At 38.3% G+C, this 22,204-nt stretch overlaps 1 protein-coding gene and 1 long non-coding RNA gene across 5 annotated transcripts in view; one reads left to right on the top strand and one right to left on the bottom strand.

Annotated features, from left to right (window-relative positions):
• tara (SERTA domain-containing protein 2 taranis) overlaps positions 1-21,730 on the top strand; it is a 100,169-nt gene extending 78,439 nt beyond the window's left edge. Inside the window, exons 1-2 of one of the 3 annotated variants that reach the window (XM_073961392.1) lie at positions 6,778-9,131; positions 18,389-21,730. In XM_073961392.1, coding sequence (XP_073817493.1) covers positions 9,120-9,131; positions 18,389-20,917 — 2,541 coding nt within the window. In that variant the 5' untranslated portion in view covers positions 6,778-9,119 and the 3' untranslated portion in view covers positions 20,918-21,730. Of the gene's footprint in view, positions 1-6,777; positions 9,132-11,279; positions 18,220-18,388 lie in introns of those variants that run through there. The other 2 variants (XM_073961399.1, XM_073961381.1) reach the window with 2 other exon arrangements.
• Positions 2,477-13,267, bottom strand: LOC141389633 (uncharacterized). 2 transcript variants are annotated; one of them, XR_012409133.1, is made up of 3 exons: positions 13,130-13,267; positions 3,437-3,558; positions 2,477-2,610 (listed from the first exon to the last, which is right to left on the bottom strand). It is a non-coding gene; the product is annotated as an uncharacterized lncRNA (long non-coding RNA). The 2 variants fall into 2 exon arrangements; XR_012409134.1 differs by having other exon boundaries at positions 3,437-3,555; positions 13,130-13,253.
• Positions 21,731-22,204: the final 474 nt, after the last annotated feature.

The following is a 22,204-nucleotide window of genomic DNA, read 5'->3' on the forward strand; positions in this document are numbered from 1 at the left end:
ACACGAACAGGAACTACCAATACTCGCTTGCAAACATTTCACGACACACAATATGGAAGTGTGATGCAATGTTTGTTGATTGTCCAAAAGAAATGGTCTCAAGTGGATTGACTGCTGAACGCGAACCTTGTGCTAAGCTAAGGTGGTGTTCTTGTGCGCACATTGTTAATCATTAGCTATCAAGCAACCAAACTACTAAGTAACTATTACCTTTAAACCCTTTCGACAACAACAATAACAATACCACCATCCCAGACATAGCATTGATAAACCTAAAGCGTAAACATCTTTAGAACAATGAGCAACAGTACTAACTGCTAAGCATCGCAGAAAATACTGTTATGTTACAGCGTGATAAAAAGGAGTATTTTCCATCGTCCTTCACAGTCCAACTACAAAAAGAACGACAACAACAACGCTAAATACAACTATGAGGAGTCGCAGAAGTTTGCCAAAAATACCAGAGTTTCTGTTTGAGATGTTCGCAGATCACTTTCTGGAGTTCGAAGGTGTGATAATTTCAACAGCTATGTTCCAACAACAAACATTCATTCACTCCAATGATCGATCTATCGACCGACAGCTCAACTCGACCCGACCCGAATTGAGAATTGATGCAGACATTGCGAATAATTGTACTACTTGCTCTCAGCTGGTACTTCGGTCGGCATCAAACAAACTTGTCTGTAGTGTCGCCGCTGATGTTTGTTTTGTTTAGCTTTTGCCTTAGATTGCAATTATTTGTGGTCGGTCGGGCCATTCTCAAAAATGAGTTAATGCCTCGCACACAGCGCTAAACATAATGAAGTTCGATTAAAAAAAAAACATAACAAAACAAAAAAAATGTTTCAAGGCAAAAGTTACCTATGGTAGCGTCATACTTACGGACAGACAGACTGACAAACATTCAGTCATCAGAGTTTGTGCTTTGGCTGCTGTCAATGTACATCAGTTTGTGTGTCTGTCAGTTTGCACAAATGTACCAAAACCAACCAACCAACTGCCAATAATGCGCTGACTGACTGACTATAGCATAAAGTCAAGTAAAATAGCACTCGAAAACACCATCAAGTCGCCTTCAACTCTGGCAGTCCAATAGAGGAGCCAACAAACAGCAAGCTGGCCTGGCCAGCCAGCCACTCATTCGGGCCAAGTCAAAAACTTGTGCGATCATCATCATATTTGTTAGCTTTAGCCTGGCAGGGCCGGTCATTATAACTAAGAGGCATTCTTCATACAAAACCCGTCAGAGATATTCATTCGTAGGTATATACATACGTATGAATGTATGTATGTGCATAGATAGGTAGATTGGTACGTTTGTCTTTTTTGTCTTTCTTGACTTTATGGTTACTTCATCATCGAACGTTTTAAAGATATGAACGATGAACGAACAAACAACCGACCAGAAAGAAACTTTACCCGTTGTCTACAGCCAGCCAGTCAGTCAGTCGAAGTTTCTTGTTCATTTTTATACCGACCGAAAACAAGAAAGCAGCAGAAGCAAAAATTCACATTCAGTTCATATGAGCGGTATGGTATGATCCATCCATCTATCTATCTGTTGTTGTTTCCCCCATCCATCCATTCATTCGTCCCCCCATTGTTCATTCTTTTGCCCTACTCCCCCCACCCTCCACCGCACAGCACACACAGTTCGAGTATCTCTTGGTTCCGTAAACGTCTTTGTGAACGAACGGCCTGCCTGCCTGGCCTGCTGTATGCTTTGGCTGGCTGGCTGACTGCTTTGAAAAAACAAAAACCCAAAAACCATTTTATGCGACGACATAAACGAGCAAACTAACCAAACAGCCATCAAGTATACTCTATCTACGCTGGTACTTTATACTCCATGACTGTATGGAAAATACAAAAAATCCCAACTGACAACATTCCACACACGTGTGCGACTGAAAAAAACTGTGAGTGTGTGTGTGTGTGTGTGCATGAATGTTTTCTGTTTTTCCATGAGAGAGTAGTAGTTACAACAGTTTATATCTGGATGTAAAAACCTTCGTATAAAACTAAATTAATGCTCGGCATATGCGATCTATCAAAGCCCTATATTTTCAGGAGGTTATATTTTATACATGAAGGCAGTCTTTAGCAGATGCCACAATATAACCTAAACTGAGCAACCAGTCAGATGGGGTCAAACCAATTTCGTTTCAGATATTTTTGCCTTCTGAGGTCCGATTTATTTGCAACGTTGAGCCCCAGTTATAAATGAAGTAAGGAGTATTAGGGCCTTGGTACTTACGCGACTGGCTTTCTTGCTTAAGTTATTTCCGGTAAACGATTAGAAGGCAAAGGGCAACCTAGTTCCAATGTTTCTCAGTCATTCTTTATTCGTTTAACAGAAGAATTCCATGCTGCCAGAATTCCATGATGCCTTAAGTATTCTGTAAATAGAAAATGATTATCTGGTGAGGAATTCACAGTCATCAAGTTCGGCAGAATAAAACAACGGCAAAGATATCCAGTGTCCCGACTTTGGGGGGTTGAAAATCGGAATATGAATAAAAATAAATAAAAACCTAGGGTTAATTTTAGGGTTGGATATATCATTGTTTTTGGTCCATAAAACTGGGCGTTTGATAATTTTCATATCTAGAAAAAAGGAATAGAAAGTCAGATTCAGATACAAATTAGCTGAAATATAACCAGATTTCAGAAAGACACATTAAAATGGGAATTCACAGCCTTTAAACTACACTTTAGCAAAGTTTTGAACTTTTGTGAGGGGGGTACCAGAAGAGGTTGTACGATGTAGATCTTTTTATGTATATCATGGTGTAGGTTTGAGTGAAATACGGCGATTATCTTTACCACCACAGCAGGTTTTTTTTAACATTAAATCGCTGTACACAGAATCCTAAGGAGTATCTTTGATAAATATTTCAAAACTACCCTCGAACAACCCTTAGTCTGCACTTAAGCAAACAATTTTGAACTTTTGTGGGGGAGGTTCCGAAGGTGTTGTCAGATATACGGGTATGTGATGAATACCGAATCGAATCGATTTGCAGAATCGAAATGGTATATAATCGGAGTGCCGTTGATGATATATGTATATAGTTTTGCTTCGCAAACGCCCCTTATTTGAATAATATTTTTAAAATCCATTTCCAATTTCATTAAAATATTCACAAAAATTGGAGATATGTATATGATTTCGATTTATGGCAAAACGAGTCGAATCGTTTTCCATCACATACCTGATAGACCCTGAAACTTAACATACGTTTAAAAAATCTTCCCAGCGAAAATACTCATTACAACACCCTCTACTAACCCATTATTTTAAGAAGGGCATTTGGCCACTTAAGTAATTTGTCACGACTTTTAATAACTACTTACATTACTACTTATTTAAGTGACCAAAAAATAACTTCTCAATTCGCGCGACATGCCCTTGTTAAAATAATGGGGTTACCATGTGCAAATTTTCGCCCAAGCTCAGTCTTTTTAGTTGGTGACGGCAAGGATTTCCGCAATCGCAGAAAGTATGCACCGAAATGAATGTACCGTTGTAATAGGGACCGTGAAGACAACCTGCTGGAAAAAATCAAAACGATCTGAGAAATGTACTTAAATTGCACTTTGCGAAGGTTTTTGAAGAAAATATTACAAAGACAAATTCGGTTGATCCGTTAGAGAGTTTTTGCGAACAATTCTAAACTTTTGTGGGGGAGGTACCAGAAGAAGTGGACCGATGTAGACCATCTTCGAACTTGAACTACGTTTGGACAAAATATCATGAGGACCAAAATCGACTAATCCGTTCGAGAGTTATCATGTGCTCCAGCCAGTCACACAGACGGACGGACAGGGCTAAAACGACTCCAAATTGTCTGAAACGTATTATTTTAAAATATATTTGGGGTTTAAAAGCATTATGGGCCATTATTACATGTGTTCTTTTACTAGCTGATGGATTTGAAAACGCAAAATAAACCAATTTGGAGGCATTAAAAATATAATTTTTACATTGAAAGTTAATGCCAAGAAGCTCCTCCTTGAAATTCAATCTTCACTTTTAACTTTAAGTTAAACGGAACGCTATAAATCTGTTCGGTAGATCCAAACTATAGCAAAAGAATACTTATAATAATGGGGGTATGTCTGAGTCAGTTTTTAACGCACCATGTGGTCAATATTGTCCTGATAACGAATACGTGTGTGTTTAGGTCGTCGATTCAGTGAAAAAAGTTCCTGCGCCGAAAGTGATTTCTAAAGGACTTTTGATTACTTTTTCTTTATAAAAATTTTGATATACATTTGCTGGGACAAATTTAAGTTAAAATAAACATAATTTCAATAAAGCCAGTTAATTTAAGAACGACTTTCTGACGTAATGAAACAAATAAAATAAATGACTGCAATGGAAAACACGCATGTAATCGGTGCGGGAACGATTTTGAACGATAGGGGAAAGGTTTTTGATATTTGTAAAAAATGCAAACAAAAAAAGACTGAGGATATAAAAATAAATCATATATTACGTTTGGTAATAGTTTGGCTGAAGGTCATTAAAAGACTGTTTTTTATTTGGTTGTTTTAAGTTTTTAAGTTTTAAGTTTTTTTCTACACATGTTTTCAGATGTAATTCGAATTGTTTTAATTGTAATTTGAGAATTCTATTTGTAATTCGTAACATTTATTTATAATTCGAGAATTCTATTTGTAATTTGATTTATTCTAATTGTAATTCGATTTATTTCATTTATAATTCGAATTATTCCATTTGTAATTCGAATCATTTTATTTGTAATTCGAATTTTTTTTTAATTTCAAAAAAAAAAAATTCGAATTACAAATGGAATAATTCGAATTACAATTGGAATAATTCGAATCACAAATTGAATAATTCGAATTACAAATGGAATAATTCGAATAACGAAATGACTAATTCGAATTACAAATGGAATTCTCGAATTACAAATGAAATGTTACGAATTACAAGTAAAATGTTTCGAATTACGTACATCTGAAAAAGGTGTACCACATTTTTCAAAGGAAAATTGAAAAATATGTGACCAATTCATTGAAATCCCAAATATGAAAATAAACAGGTATGATATGATATGTAATAGAGCCTAAACAACATGAAATAAGTATTTTAGAGTTTCAGAATTTCTTAAGTGTTGCTGAGCACACTGTTTAGAAAATGTTTGCTAATGGTTGCTTGGTTCAACTCACAATAGTTTAGCTGCTATTGACCATAATTCCATAAATAATGTAAACTTTCATATATTTTATCGATTTTGATGCGTTAGATGCAGTTTTACCTAGTTGTTTTGTTTGACACGTAAGTTCTGCAACTTTAGGGCTACAATATTTCTGAAGACCGCGAAGTAAAATTCTTTTATTTTCTGAGTGAAAGTCCCGATCAGTCGAAAAAGGGTCGTTTTAGCCCGGTTTAGATGAGGCTGTAAAATCTAAACCCGATCAACGACACGAAACTCAATTAGGGTTTTTGTATTCTCAGTATGAACTTTCATAAAATGCCCATTAGAAGTTGTTTGCATTTTCAGTGTTGCACAGTGTTATACTTCAGAATTCGGAACGTACTTTCAGTCGAAACATACAGTTCGTCTCCATTGTTTCGGTTGGAAATCATGCCCAGCAATGGAAGCCACATTAGCCGAATAACCCATTACAAACAAGCTACCATCTGCATTACCACGTTGAAAAATAATGGGTTATTTCTTACACATTGTACAAGGCAAAACTACATACATACTTTACTCCTTACTATGGAATGACTCCTGTCGCATGTTCGAATTCAACAGAAAGGAAAATAAAAATAAAATTGGAGTGCGTTGAAATTGAACATATGTATGTAAAATAACCAAAAATTAAAATAGAACAAATGTTTTAAGCTTATTTTTGAACTTGTAGTGGTCATCGAATAACTAGTTATTTTCAATGTACCATGCCCTTGTCAAAGTAATGGGTTAGTAAGTTGATTAGGAAGTAGTTACGACTAGCAAAAATCACCATAAAACTCGTTATTCGGCAACGGGATTTTTGGCTGGGTGCTGGGTCCGATCTCGAATCCGTGCAGTGATAATAAAATCTATTTTTTTTTTTAAATTAGTTAAAATATAATCATATTTCTTCTATTACCTCTTTGCGCCTTTTACATTTTTGTACATTTTTGTGAAAATTTTGTTTGTTAGGGCGAAGATAACTTAATATTAATTTTAATTAATTTTTCGTTGGAGTTGGGCTTTATGATCGAAAATCTTTTCAAACTTTTTGTCATACAAAATAATTTATAGGTCTGTCCAATTTTGGCTCGAAGCAAGTTAAATTGTTTACTATTTTTGTGCCAGCTGAACTGTTACCAATGCCATGTCATACTGAACATGCCTACCATCCATGCATCCATCCTTCAACATTGGATATTTTAAGTCCCACTCTTTGCAAGCAAACGAATAAGCACACCAAGGAATCCAAATAATAAAACTAACAGCACAGCGTTAACGTAAAAATATCCAAATAGTTCCCCCTAACATCACTGAAATAGACAATTCTGGGTTGCCACACACTCTGATGTTTATTGGACAAAATGGTCAGAGACGTACTGCGTAAAATTGTTGCCAGTGGGGTATGAAATATTAGAGAAGATATTGTAATTCAAAACGAAAAGATTTGTCGTACACGAGGTAAAAACATGCGATTATTGGTCATTAATATCAAACATTTTTCATGCCTATAGTGCTAGGGGTGGGGACACGAGTATGAGCCAGATATTTTAAAAACCAAATTTACCGTAAATTCCATTCAACCTATCAGATTTAAGTTAGTTAGGTTTTTGGATTGGATTTAATTTTAATTCGCCTTTCTATACATGCTGAAGATTCGGAGATTCAGTTGACTCAAACAACAAATCCATCTCTCAACTAGAAAGCAATAGCGAACTTGTGGCACTGTAATTTGGAATAATTAGTGGGGAAAGGAGACCCTGTTGAGCGAGTTTTTTTAATGAGTAAAAAAGAAGGAAACTACTTCAAGGAACCGACAATTTCTTAGCAATTTCTAATATTTTTTCTGTTTACCGAAATACGAATTATGGAGGTTTCACTATTAAAAGTTTTGGAAGAAAGAGGTCGGTATTAATAATTTCAACTGTCGTCCAGTCCCCAACATAACCGTAGTTCTTTGCTATGGATAATTCTGTGAACTCTTTGGTCCCTCCTCAGAATATTTTTCCATTGCTATTTAAATTTAATTTTAATCACCGTCATTAGTGATGAAAAAAGCCTGTACGCCACTGACCTGGGCCTGCATAATATTTAAGACCTGGTAACCCGTGACTCTCTTTATCTGTGTAGTGCTCTATGATGTTTCTTTCTCATCGTCGTCATTGGAATAATCGAATTTCTTTCTCAGCAGTGTATTTTGTTGTTGTATCCGTATCTCTTGGATTGTTATTCTCATCGTTGTTGTATCATACATTTGCTTTATGTAAGGTTTTTGTTATTTTTTGCTTGCCTGCTTGCTGGCTGTTCGTTCTCATGTATTATGTAGGAAAGCAGCGACACAAACAAAAACCATTTACTCGATGAGTGTCGTGTGTGTGTGTGTATGTCAGGCAATGGGATATTGCTTGCTCGCTTCCACCCATCATGCTGACGCATTCACTCGCCTGTGATTCTTTTCCAACTTCCTTTGTGTGGTGGTGGTGTATATGACACACAGATACACGAACACATACAAAGTGATGGCAGAGCAAAGAGTATATGAACGAACGAACACAATAATGCCAGTGATGATGATGATGATGATGAATGCACGAAGCTAGGGAGGGTAACGGCGGCAGATGAGAGGGCTGACTGACTGTATGCGGCTTTGAGACTCTGGTGAACATATCTTTCACAACGACTGCTTATTTCTGATTTTACTATGGTAGACTAAGTACACGCTCGTTTGTTCGCTCGCAAACCCGCTGGACTAATATAGAAATTTTTAGCGTAAATTGTATTTACAAAAAGCGCGTATTTTTCGTAATTTCAAAAGTGCGACAAGCAGTTCCTCTTATCCGGCGAAAACCCAACAACATAATCAGAATTTTATTGTGTGAATATTTAATTCAAGAAGAAGAAGAAAAAACAATACTTTAAATCAAAACAATTTTGGATAAACGTGAAAAAGAACAAATTTGTGAAGAAACAAAACCTTTGACAAACAAAAACAAATCCAAGTTGAAACTTGCCATTGAAAGACAGTGATTACCAATTGTGAAGATACCCCCCAAAAAAAGAATCAAAACAAACGATAATTAACCAGTGCAATTGAATTTTGTTTGTTTACATTGCCCGCTACTACCTGTAAAGTATTTAGTTTGTTGTTGTCGTCGTCAACTGTTTCAAGAGTACGTACAACACACAAAACACCACACTACCCCTAAGAGATTCAAATTCGCATTCGCGCATAGAAAGAAAGACATAATCAAAACAAACAATTAACCAACCAACCGATAGCCAACCAACCAGCCATAAACAATCAAATCAAATAAAAAAAGAAGAGAAGCAGAAGAACATAAATCACAAAGATCCATCCATTCATTGATCGGTCGGTGGCACTCACTATTATCAATGCGCGCCTATTTGCTGTTCAGCAAACAACAATAACTAAGTGAGCCCAAACATCATTCATGCTTGCTACACACATTCTACTAAAGTGCATCGTTGTTATACTGTCATCATAATCATCCTAAAAACAACAACAACGACAATAAACCACGGAAGAACCATACAACAACAACAACTGTCAACTGTTCTTCATTCATAAAGGAACGATAGCAGAAAAATGTCAGAATGCATCATTTCTAAGGTGTTATTGTCGTCGTTCCCCCACCACCACTTTCCAGCTGATGCTACTTGCCACCATCGCGGTTACTGAGTGGTGTCATTTTATATGCAAAAACCAACAACCCCCACAAGAAGAAGACGAAGAAACATTGTTTATTTATCCCAATCAACCTTTGCCACCAGAAACAAATAAAAGTGGACCATCATCCTATTTTGGATCCCCATTACCAGTTAGCAACTCCACAACAAAGCCTTCACGACTCTATTGTGGATATATTTATACGCTTCAATCAAATAATGTGCACAGAGGTAAGAAGAGATTTGAATATTAGAAATATTTTAAATACAAAGTATTCGTCAAGTATATATTAGTACAACTAAGTTGTAACTTATTTCGAATGGGACTTAATTAAAGTTAAGATTTATTTGTTCGTTTCCAAAAATTGCCAAAAAGAGAGGTACGTTCTTGATCTCATAGTCAGTCATAGATTACTTTACATATTAGAAACTTAATATTGGATTTGGATAATACTTAGTCCTATGATTCCTTTAAAGACATTAGAATCACATAGAACTTCGTAATGGGATAGGTTTATAACTCTCTTGTACACGCGAATCGGATTATGTCAGGGAAAACTAAAGTAACAGCCATCCATATATGTTTAAAACTTAAGCAATCATCTGAATTAGAATTTTGTTGCAACTAATTTAATATATTACAGGAATAAAGTAAAAATCGGATAATGGAAGTTTGGTTTAGTCTAAGATTCTATGTTTAAGTAACACACTATATAACATGATATTGGAAACTTATCCCGTAGCAACCTACAGATCTTTAATATAAAGATCTTTTGGCAAGAAAACAGATTTTTCCATTATGAAATGAGCAAAGAATCTTGTAGATATATTCAAGATAGATTCTTCGGAGAAGATCTAAATAATCTTTGAAATACCCAGTAGATAATACTAGACCGCCAAACCCTCCCCCCACTCCACCCACTTTTCATTGTGAATTGAATGACACTTTGCAATCCATTTGTGGTGAGGCCATGCAACTAACTACCTGTTAGCCAAAATCTCATAGTCGATTAAAATTCTATTCTATTGGCAGCTAAGGAATTACACTTTGACAGGACTAGTACAAGCATATGGAGATTCAACTGTGTTGTATGCAAATACGCACGTCCCACACACACACATCCATCCCATACATGCAGACAACATTTACTATGAGCTTTTTGTAGCACGTGGTATTGAGAATTTGCTACTCTATGTTATTTATAGTTATTTCGTATTTGCAACCTCCTCCATCCCTCCCCTGAGCTTGTCTGTTCCTTACTCATGTTCCTGGTGCATTTTTTAATACAACAAAATATGTATTCCAACAGAAAATTGCATTGTGCATAGCTTATGGAAACTACGAAAAGTTTTTATTTTGTTTGCAATCGTCCACACACACCAACACGCGCACAAGTTGCATTGCTTCCTTCCGTTCGGAACAAAATCAAAACAAAAATCTCCTCGCCTAGTGCGAATGCAATACTCTTGGCACTTGTCATGTCGTCTGCCTGCACCACTTCTCCCGGTTGGCAAAAATAACAATAACATAACAAAACAAAAGGAACAGCAGCATATGGCCCCCAACCGACCAACATACGGGTACCTTAAGGGTTGTGTCTTACGTTACGTTGCTTGTAGCAGACCAGCAGCTAAGAGAAAACCAACTAGGCGGTGTTCTGTTGGTTATTGCCGCACCAGACCAGGCACATCACAATCCGCAATTCAATCCGCCAGCCAGCTAGTCAAGCAAAACACAACAACAGCAACATAATCAAACATTACGCTCATTCGAAGGCATCTTCGTGCAACAGTTCGCTGTTTTCCTATTTTACTTTTGCTTTTCATGGCACATTTCCTTATGGAAACTCCACTGCCACCATCATCACCAACCACCATCAACAACATTGTCGCTCGTAATTGCATCAATAAGTACCCCGTCGCATCATCAGCGTCGTCGTCGTCACTACCACACCACTTTCCGACATGTTTTGCAGTAAATCTCCTCGTCTTGAGCAAAAGAATCGCCGAAGAAGAACCACCAACAAAAGCTCGCCATAATGAATTCCTTTAAAAGTTTAATTTGTGTTGTGGTGTTCATTCATTTAGTTTGATTTCGGCTCTTCTCCAATTAACACAACCGGAGCAATGTAATTTGTTGCTCTTAAACTACGTCAGGAGGCTAAATACGACGGCATAACACAGCCACCAGTCGTAAAGATTCCATCAAAGTTAATGGCATAAAGAATTACATATGCATGTTTGTTTGTTGTTGGTCCATCCACCAGTCGGAGCACACAGCATCACAAGATCAACCCATACATCAATCACATTGTAACATTGGGCCAGGAGTCTCAAATATTGCACCACCTTCTTCTTCAAGGTAGCCAAAATGTTAAACTTTAACCCCATTTAACTGTAACGAAGAAATGAAAGACGACCATTTGGTCATTCGTTCTTCTTTAGATTGCCTTGCCTTGGAGCCAGCCATTCAGTCTTCTTCGACCGAATAGACTCAGTTTGGGTAACGGGAGAAGAGAGATAACGTAAAATATTCATGAATGGTAGCTGAAAAACTACGCTTTCGTTTCACTCCACTGACTTATTAAGGCCGGTCATACATACCTACATACGTACTGTTTTCTCAACACTGCTCTTCGACTGGCCGTATGTCGGTCCTTGGTCCTTGTTTGCAATTTTATTTTTTCCGTTTCTTGAAAGCCAAATAAAAAGTACAAAACACACACACCCATGAAGCGCCTTTCATTTTCGTGACAGCGGCGTGTTAATATTAACCTAACTTAAACTGCGAATGGGCATAAGGAGGGGGTTGGCTGGGCTGAATGCTTGGCAGAAATACATTTCCGTGTGCTTCGTTATTGCGATTCTTAAAAACAAACATCAGCTGTTATTGTGACCATTAATTGTTGGCCGAATAATTAACCACAAGACGATGAACCTGTTGAGTTTCGTTAAAGGAAGCTGTGTTTCCTTCGCTGCTAGTGGCAATGATACAGTTTGGTGGCGCCCAACGTAATGTACAATGAGTATGCGTACAAACATGAATGGCCTTCTTTTAATGGGCCAAAACATGAATGCAAATTCTATTAAATATTGGCAAATTTAAATTGCTAACTTGGCCATTTTTATAGTTTTTTTTTCTTTCATATTGCCTACTATTGTGTGTATTTGTCATACAAGATGATAGAAGAACGTATCATGGCCAATGCACATGATGTATTCGGCATATGGTCAGTCGGTCTGGTGTTCCGACGTTTTGATTCAAATTCCTTTCGGACAAAAGGTGTGACAACGATTACAAGACATGGACAAAAAATCCCAATGTGTAGCTGAGCAACATTTCATACAAAGTAGAGTAGTATGAAGGATGAACGTTCAGTCGGTCGGTCGGTTGTTTGGCCATTTGGTGTCTGTGACTGACTCTTTACTGACTCAAATTATTCCCTTACAATCATCATCATCATCATGCGCTGCCACTCGTCGGAAATAACACCCAACAATCTATTCAAAAGCCACCCACTCAAATGTCCCTCTACTTCTTCTAACGACTTATCCTCAAATTCATATTCATTCCTACATCCCCCGTGGGTTGCTTGCTGATATTATTTGTTCCCTTCCAGCTTAACCTCCATACAAACAACACCCAAACTCGCCCTTACATACAAATGTAAAATATCGTCATTTGCAACCAACCAGCCAGCCCATGATACAACACAATGGGTGAGTGAGTATAAGGCAGGGTTTTATAACACAAAAACCCTAGCCAAGCACCATCACCACAAGGGAGGATAATGTACGAACGATAAAAACTTACATACTTTCGAACTACATACGCCAGCAGTACATACATAAATGCCATAAAGACAATGAAACAGGCAAACTATACCGAGGCAGAAGATAGTAGGTAGAGAAACGAGGTACACTCGGGGTGTGTAGTGTAGTAATGGTATATATGTTTGTATGTATGTGTGTTTGAAACTGCTATAAATATGTGCATTCAGTGTTATAAAAAGTTATAATTTTATAACACAGTATTCCAGGACAAACGAAATGCGAAACAATGGATTTTATTTCAGATCTGCTAAACCGGATATTCTAGCGCCCAATTAGTTTTCTTTCAGGGTTTGTTTAATTAGACAAATCATGAATAGAGAAGCATTTAAGACAACATTTCTATATAAAAAATATTCTTCAGATTTCTCATAAATAAGGTATTTTACTGTACCTACTTTCTGAATTTCCCATTTACTTTCAAGTCCGCTTGCATAGTGATTGTCGAACCACTTTCTCTTGATGATATGGGTCCAATTATATCAATTTTCACCATTGAGAACCGACTATGGTATACAATCGACTTCTTCGGTTATTTTTAGTATGTACATCCCTTGCCATACAAAATTCTTAGAAAACAATATCGACAGATGTTTCCCTCACTGCCATTTCTACTCTCAAAACAGAGCCCACTGTGCCATTGCCAGAATATAAAGCCCCTTTCATATACACAGTACTGCATAACCACCATTATTATCATCAGATTTTATATTCATGCGTTGCTGGCTGGCTGGTTGGTTGCTTGGCTAGATGGCTGAATATTTCGTTCGTTAGTTCGGTCGCCTGTTCATGGGACTTATTTTTCTGAACATTTTCAAAGCAGCTCTACATCATCATCACCATCTTTCTTTGTTGTGTGCGCTGCTGTTATTTTGTATAGCTCTGATGCGATACAATGCGGTCGGTGTGGTGCTGTGCGATGATCCCCTCTGCCATATGCCCGCTCCGAATACACCCATGTTTTATTTTTAACACTGAGACTGTACTTCGTGTATTGTGTGTGTACGAATGGTGTAGAACGGCATTCGCTTTGCTGTTGTTTCTCACTGTCTCTCCTTCATTCGTACATTGAATCGTTCATTCGTTCGTTCGGTACATTGGACGTCGTTCATTGTGCTCGTTATATGAGTTCAGAAGCTATAATAAAACCAAACATTCCGTACTGCTTGCCTGCCTGGCTGACTGACTGTTAGGTTGGACGTTTTTAGTACCGAGTCAGCAACATTGGATGTGGAAATACTTTGTTTGTGTACATTCAGGTTTTATTTTTTTCATTCCATTGTGCTGTTCACTGGTGGCGTTGTTGTTGTTGTTGTTTTGTTTCTGGTGTTATTTTTTACATTTTCAGTATTTTTGTTTTGTTCAAGTCGATTTTCGTTCTCGTTATTGTCGTTGTCGTCGTCGACGACGTTGTTTTTGTTGGTGCTGCTTGTACTACACTTAAATACTGAGTTTGGATGGACGGTCGATCGAATAAACAACGCAACCATCCAACCCAACCAAACAGCGAACGACGTATTTTTGTGTGGACTGACGGCGATGATTACAATCCAATCAGGGGGAGAATTGTGGTGGTGTCAGGGCAGGGGGAGCTATATAGAGCCAAGTGAATGCCATGATATCTGACATGACGGCAGCAATGGCGACGTACATAGTCATTTTGTCGGCAACGGGGTCTGTACATACATACATTTATACTCCAATGCGTTTATTTCATTTTTTCTTCTTCTTCTACTTGGGACTTTCAAAATACACTGAAAAATTTAAAAATGGTTCATTTGAAATTGGACAAAAAGACTTTAGCTAGACAATTTTGGGGGGTATAGGGAGAATGATGAAAAAGTCACATTATTCATAAAAGGCCTTGAAAATCTGTAATGGGGCTTATTTAAAAAAAGTACATACATATGTTCTAACAAACAATCCCGAAGGGACAAGGGAAATGTCTCTCTCATACCACATGATTGCACCCCGATTTATACGAGTATGGGATATGGGATGATGTGGGACCTAATTTTTATTAAATTGTACTGCATACATACTTAAATTTTGATTCAAAGTCTAAATACGTAAATTATTGTAAATATTTGAATAATATCGCTTTTAGTAGAACAATTGTACCAGTATTCATTTTATTTTCAAGTCTGGGAACTTTGAAATCCAAATATACAACGAACATAGTGTCTTTTCCAGAACCTACAAAAAAATAAACATATTTACTACGATGACAATTTTTCCTTTATGATATCGAAAAAATAGTAAAAATATCAGTTCTGGAACAGACCAATAGTTTTCTCTCGGTGTAAAATAAAATCAGGCCTGAGTTTCACTTCACAAATTGATGGTGGGGACGGTTGTTGGCTGGCTGGTTGGTTGGTTGTTGGGTCTATTCGCCGTACACCATCGAATAGCTGCTGACTACAGTTGTTGATATTGTATGTTGGGAATGAAAAAAACCCAATCTCTGTTAATGTATAATATCCACATACAAATATACCGACATACATATTTTGTCCATATGTATATAAGGTTGTTCGTTATATGCATGTATGTGTGTGAGTGGTTATAAAATGTGAAAATATTTCATTTTTCGCATTTTCCACTGGTTTTTTTGTTTTTAAAGCTGAAATAAAGTTGGTTATAACTTGGATGACGGACGGCGTTTAATGTTTTGATGATCCGACGCTTTTGTGGCTGCCAGTCGCAGCAATGGATGTTTATACAAAAAGTATCTTATGATCATGGATTGTTTTATCATGTGATGTTCATCCGTTCTTCACACAAATCTTCAACAAAAATATCCAAAATCTTTAAATAGTGTTTTTTTCGTCATGCCATGTAAATGTCAGGAAAGGACAATCCTGGTCATTTAAAAGCCATTTACAGCAGATCCTTTTTCTACTTTAATGGCAAAAGGGAGTTGTGTCTAGACAGGTAAAACAAATAAGCAGAAAAGGGATTATTTGTTTCAGAGAACAAAAGATTTGTGCCAACAGGTATCAGCCAGCAATTGAATAACGAACAGAACAGGTAACAGATTCAAAAACCTTGAAGCAAAAGAGGAAAATATCTTGCTGGGAATCGATGTAAAGATCACCAAAACATGCCCATAGATCTATCACACAAACTCTTAGGCTGTGATAATTGCTTAGCTAACGAAAAATAACAACGACAACAACAGCAATAACGACTTATACATGGGAAGGCCAAACGAACAAACAGACCGACGACCATTCCAATAACACAAACAAGTCAGTAACTTTGCTTGCAAAAATCATCTCGAAATATCATCACCGTCAGCACCACCACCACCACCAGCTCTAACAATCAACATTGATTTCGTTTTATACTTTCATACAATGGACCGACCGACCGATTGACCGACCATCCAACATCCAAGTAAATGATGTTGCTCAGTGGCTGGCTGGTGGATAGCCTGGTTGGTGTCTAACGACTTGTGGCGGCTCGAATAAGCTGGTTTCTTTGAAACGCGCAAACAAAACCAGTTCCATGGCTTCGAAAACAAAAAGCCATACGAATTTTATAAGAGCTCGAATCAAAGTTCCAGCCGCTTGGCTCTTGTTTGGAGTTTATTATTTGTTGTTTATTTCTTTCATTCTGTTTTTAACGTCGTTGTTGGCCAACATAAAAATTTCAAAGTCTTTGAAAATCGACTCTGACAAAAATGAGCAAAGCAATCCGCCGTTTGGTTGGCTCGTTAACTTTAAGAGTGGTGGGGAATTCGCAAAAACGTCGGACAGTAAAAATAGCGCTAGTTAATGTTAAGAGTTCGACGAAAGCTGGTTTCACCAACATCGCTACACCAGCATTAGCTTTGCTAAGTCGTCCCACAAATAGCTAGCGTATCAAAAGATCATTCACTTGGTGGCTGGCTGGCTATGTTGTCGGCGATGATGCATTTTGAGTTAGACTATGATAGTTCGTTCGCTAGCTATTTTACTATAGACTGATAGACCTATAAATAAAACGTTGATCCTTTATTTAGAACAGAGGTAGAATGGAATTTTCACATTTCTCTCCCGCAACTGGTGTCATTGTCTACTTTCCATACTTTCTATAGTAATGACACATTTAGCATACTATGTATTTCCCCTCTAGGACAACAAGCCACAGAGATCAACAAACCATCCACCCATCTATCTCGATACATTCCTCCTCCCCTTCATATTAATTTCAAACGAAACAAATGTGCACATTTTTGTTCCATTAGAACTGGAGTCTGTGTAATCTCCCCACCACCATCATCATCATCAGCATCTGTAAGGAATGTTGAATGTTACAACGTCTCATGATTTGATTAACGTTCAACATAGACACACAAACGCACGCACAAAACCTACAGCAATCTACTTTGGGATTGTTGTTTATATGCACGGCTGTGTGCTTTTAGTGCGTATCGTCGTACCTAGTTATTCCCAAAAAGGGCCGATGGAAGAAACAAAAATACGTCTCTTCTAAATCATTCATCCACAAATAGAGTATATCAGTAGAATAAGGGCTTGCTGTAGATGTTGTTGTTGTTGTATACACAATGAAAACGTGCACACGGCAAGCACAACGGACGAACGTACGACCGAATTAAGGGAGGCCGTTCGATTCGAAAGAAACCGTTGTGCATGTTCCGCCTTCAGTGCTAAGCCGACTGGGATGGTAAATTATTTTCACTATTCCTGTGGCAGCATTGTATAGCATGTTTTGGATTTGAAAGTATGTAAGGGATGAAATGAAATTCGATTTCTACCATCCCATCTACCACCACCACCACTATAACCATCAGGCCAAATACGAAAAAGAACCTTTTCACAAAACCAGAACTCGCACACAAAAAGGCACGTCAAGGAAAATAACACATGCCGTGCCATGACAGCTTAGCCATCGTTGTAGCATGAACACTCACTCGACTCGTAACTAGAATTCTACTCGGAATCGATTCGAATGAAACTCACCCCGTTGTAGCGAAGGGAATTATAAATGCCGCCGAACCTATGGAACAAAATCCCTTTAAAGAACAGCATAGCGAACTCACAGCCAAGCAAGCAGGCAGGCAATCAGCCAGCCATCGTCAGAAGTTCAAAATAAGAAAGTACCTACAACAAAAACAAAACGTGAAGATGAACCAAGAAGAAGAACAGCAGGGCAACGGCATATGGCAACTCATAAACACAATGGAAGAAACATTTTCATTATTTTTCTTTCCTCTGGATTGTATTTTTTGTTCAGTGAAATGTTGAAATTATTCTCGTCTTCATCACCGCAGCCGTCGTCGTCGTCGTTGCCGTCATCATCTTCTTGCGTTCTATATTAATTTTACGTCTTTTTGTGCCCTTATAATATTGTATTTAGTTGGTTTGTTGGTGGTCGGTCGGCGATGAGGAAGGGAAGGATGACTTTATAACTATGAAAGCGACTAAAGAAGAAGGAGTCTACAGTATTTGTTTGAACCAACTGCGTCATTGGGCTTAGCAAAGTAAGCAACCAAACGTCCTTTCGGTAAACACATTAGGGTAGTGGAACTTTGTAACGGCTTAGCGGTTGTTACTCAGAGTATTGGAAATTTGAAATTTTAAATATAAGAAAAAAAAACTAACTCTCAATTCTTTACTAATGATCGCTCTTTTTTGTTTTTTTATTTTTAGGTAAATTCTGCCATGGGACTACAAGCCACAGCCGCCACCAAGCGGAAACATGACTTATCCTTTGATTCCAAGGACACAAACACCTACACAAACTGTCCGCCACCAATTAAGGCCAGCAAATGGTCCATAAACAACAACAACTATGCCGACTCTGCTCAAGAGCAAAAGGCTACACAGCTCACCAATGGCTGCAGTAAATTGATAAACAACAACAACAATGAAAATAAAAGCTGTCAAATCTCTTGCAGCAATGCATCATCCATTAGTCTTAGAAATGGTAAAGAAGTTCCAAAATCACCAGCAGCCACCAATGTGACAATGTTTAGTAGCCTAATCGCAGCGAACTTGCCTGCCGTGGCAACAGATGCTGATGAAACCACACCCTTGCCGCCCACATCTACAACACCGGTGCCAGAGGACAGCATAGCAAAACTTGAGGTTGTAGCCAATGTAGCTTGCGAACCGTGGACATCCACTCCCGAACCGGTCGACTGTATATCCAAGTTGCAAGCCGTGGCTGTGCCAAGTGATCCATGGGGCAGTATTTCGACACGCTCCACCTTGGCCACCACCTTGCTCAGCGCCGATGAATTGGATGATGATGACGATGATTTTGAAGATGATTATGAAGAAGAAGAAAGTATTATTCCAACGTATTGCCCACTGAGATATCACACATTCCCCTCATCAAATTCCTCGTCATCGCCAAGCCTGCAGGGTTCCCGAATAAATGGCAATTTCCCGCCTTCCTCTTCACAGAGTTACGGATCCAGGCCCAACTATTATTCAGAACCATTCCCCCAGCAGAACTGTTCAAGAACGGCTAGTCAGCCTCACATGAGAAACAACAATACTAATGGCTTTGTCTGGACCAATGGTAGTGCCAACAATTCGTCCTTCTACTCTGCATCCGAATCAGCCTACAGCGCACAACAGCCACAACAACAGACGATCCGCTGTGCAGAAAATGGTAAATCCTATTTGGAATTAGGTTGCAGCAGCCCCGCCCCCAATTCCAACATCAATCCAGTTCTTCAGCCCACATCGCCATTTATGGGTTCAGCACTCGAGGCCAGACACTCTCCCATTAAACGGTGTTGTGATGGGCGTGGAACCTGGTGCAGTAACAACAAAAACTGCTACAAGGACATACGGCTGAAAATACGCAACTTGTCCATGTTCAAGTTATCTCGATTCCGCCAAGTATCTGAACAATCACTTTACAGATCTGTTTTGATCTGTAACACCCTGAAGAGAATCGATCGGGAAATCGAAGCTGAGGCCAAGGAGATGCATCAGGCATCGGCTCATGCTGCTCAACAACAACAGCAACACCATCTGCAACACTCACTGCATCAACAGCCTCAGTATCATCACCACCTGCACTCACATATGCAAATTCAATCGCCAGTACACAACAGTAGCAACGGTGGTCAACAACAGCAGTCGCTGCAGCATCACCATACCCAACAACCAATGCTACATCCCCAGCATCAAGACTACATGCCTGTTCTTAATTGCGGCAGGTTAGGAGGAAACGTTGAGTATCACAACCAACAACAGCAACAGCAATCCAATTCGCAAACTTTTCACCAGCAGCAGTCACATTATCACACTGAGCGAGTACTAGATATCTCACAACCGTCTTTCCAAAATTCAGTACAGAAACCTGCCACTGTAGCGCCTCAATTTACCCACAGTAATAATAGTTGTGCGGTCTCTATGTCCAACAGCACCACAACAACGTTACACCCTTATGACCACTACCCATTCCGGGAGGCTAATTCTGGTCGTGTCACTCCCTTCCCCTGTCAATCTGTGATATCAACACCGCCACCAACACCTGCCTCAGTGTCAACGTCTTCACAGACGCAACAAGTTCAGTCGGTGAGCACAGCCAGTGCAAACAGTTCAGCAATACCATCATCCGCCAGCTCACTAATGTCCGATACTGATTCCGGTTATGCGGACGACGAATCAACGAGATCCATTAATTGGAGTTCCGTGCTGAGTTTGTCTTCACAATCCGCCTTGGATCCACTAAACAACAATGACATATTCTCCATATTACCTCCTGCCAACCCTGCCACAGCAGTTCCTGTCTCGGTGACATCCACGGGTGTGACTGGTGACACCAGCACATCATCATCATCCTCGGTCGCCATTAGTGGTACATTTACCGCCGTACAATCCTCTGGTGCATCATTGTCCTGTTCCAATAGCTGCAGTAACTCATCAACCACCCCGCCCTCCGCTACCACCACAGCAACATTTACCACACTTTCTACCATTTCATCGGCGACACATTCACTCACCTCATCCTATGCCACCAGCATGAATTCCTCCTCAACCTGGGAATATGGCTTTCTCGATATGGAATTTGGTCTTGGCACAGAATTCACCGAATTGGCGCCCAGCTGCAAATACTCTTCCGCCGATGATCTGTTCAAGAACAGCCTTACCCCGGTCAATTCGGCACGCTACGACAACGAACTCGAACAGCCCGCACACATTATGGTCGGCAGTTAGTATCAGTTGTAAATGAAACTACATTAAGGTCAAGACGGTTCCTGCTACGCATCTACCCTACACTCCTCCTGCAACAAATATATTCTCCATTGAAATGCCTCGTCGTATGCAAAACAGCCATTTTTTTGTTAATAATCCTCCTCCATACATAAGAAGAAATAAGCTCAGGTTGTGAGAAGACATCTGTGTTGTTCCACGCCACACTCCAAATAGTTTCCAATAGAAGACTAGTTGTTAGTCAATATACACATACAAACAAGTCTACCCAAATCAGAATACCTATTTCGCAAATAGAGGGAAAGGCTTTCAAACTTCCACGCTCTTGAACAACAGCAACAGCAACAAAATGTATTAAATTCCTAATTTCCTAAACTAGAAAATTTTCATTTTTTTATTGTAAATATTCTTAGAAGTACCGTTAACTTATTTAAGATTTCCAAATATTTATATATAGGCATAATTACTGTACATTGTTAGCTGCAATCTAAGATATTGTTATAACTTTAAGCCAGATGACATTTTTAAACATCTCCAGCAATTTAATGTATAAAAAACGTATGTATTTTTGTTTGTTTGTTTAACCACATTCGTGATATGAAAATTCAATTCATTTGTAAATACAATTTAGGCGAGTATTTTTTTTATTTTATAAGACAAAAACAAACCTAACATTACAAAAAAATGAAGAACAAAAGGAAAACAAAGTTTTATGAAGGAAAAGAAAAAATATTTGAACAAAAATTAATTTAAATTATGAAAAGATGAAGAAAAAAATAATACATACATTAAAACAAATTGTTATAAAATTAAAAACTCCTTTTGTGTTTTAATTGCACATGAATTGGGACAGGGGGATATATAACGGCAGGGTTTAAAATGCTAACGCCATATTAGCAAAAGCACCGAATTTTTGCAGCTTTGCCTGCTAAAATTTCTTCGAAATATGTTTAGCAACAATGAACAACGGCAACATGTAGCAACAACTTTCACAAAAATATTGCTAGCGATGCTGGGGCCTAATTACGACATTCGATTCGATCGAGTATTTACTCGTGAATGAAAAAATCGAACTATGAAAACCTATGTGTTCTCCAAAGAACATTAAAAAGGTAGATGGTAAAAATGTTTTTTTTTTTTTTGAAAGCAAAAATAAAAATCAGAGTTATTAATGAAAAAATGTAAATATCTGTTGAATTCGTTGAACAATACTTTGAGTATTAATTTCGGAATGAAGTTGTGTTAGAAAAATGTACGAAATGATTTATTTTTGTAAAACATTTCGAGATT

This window comes from Musca autumnalis, unplaced genomic scaffold, assembly GCF_047663935.1.
Source record: "Musca autumnalis isolate F117 unplaced genomic scaffold, ASM4766393v1 scaffold_1, whole genome shotgun sequence".
In the NCBI taxonomy this organism is placed as follows: Eukaryota; Metazoa; Arthropoda; class Insecta; order Diptera; family Muscidae; genus Musca; species Musca autumnalis.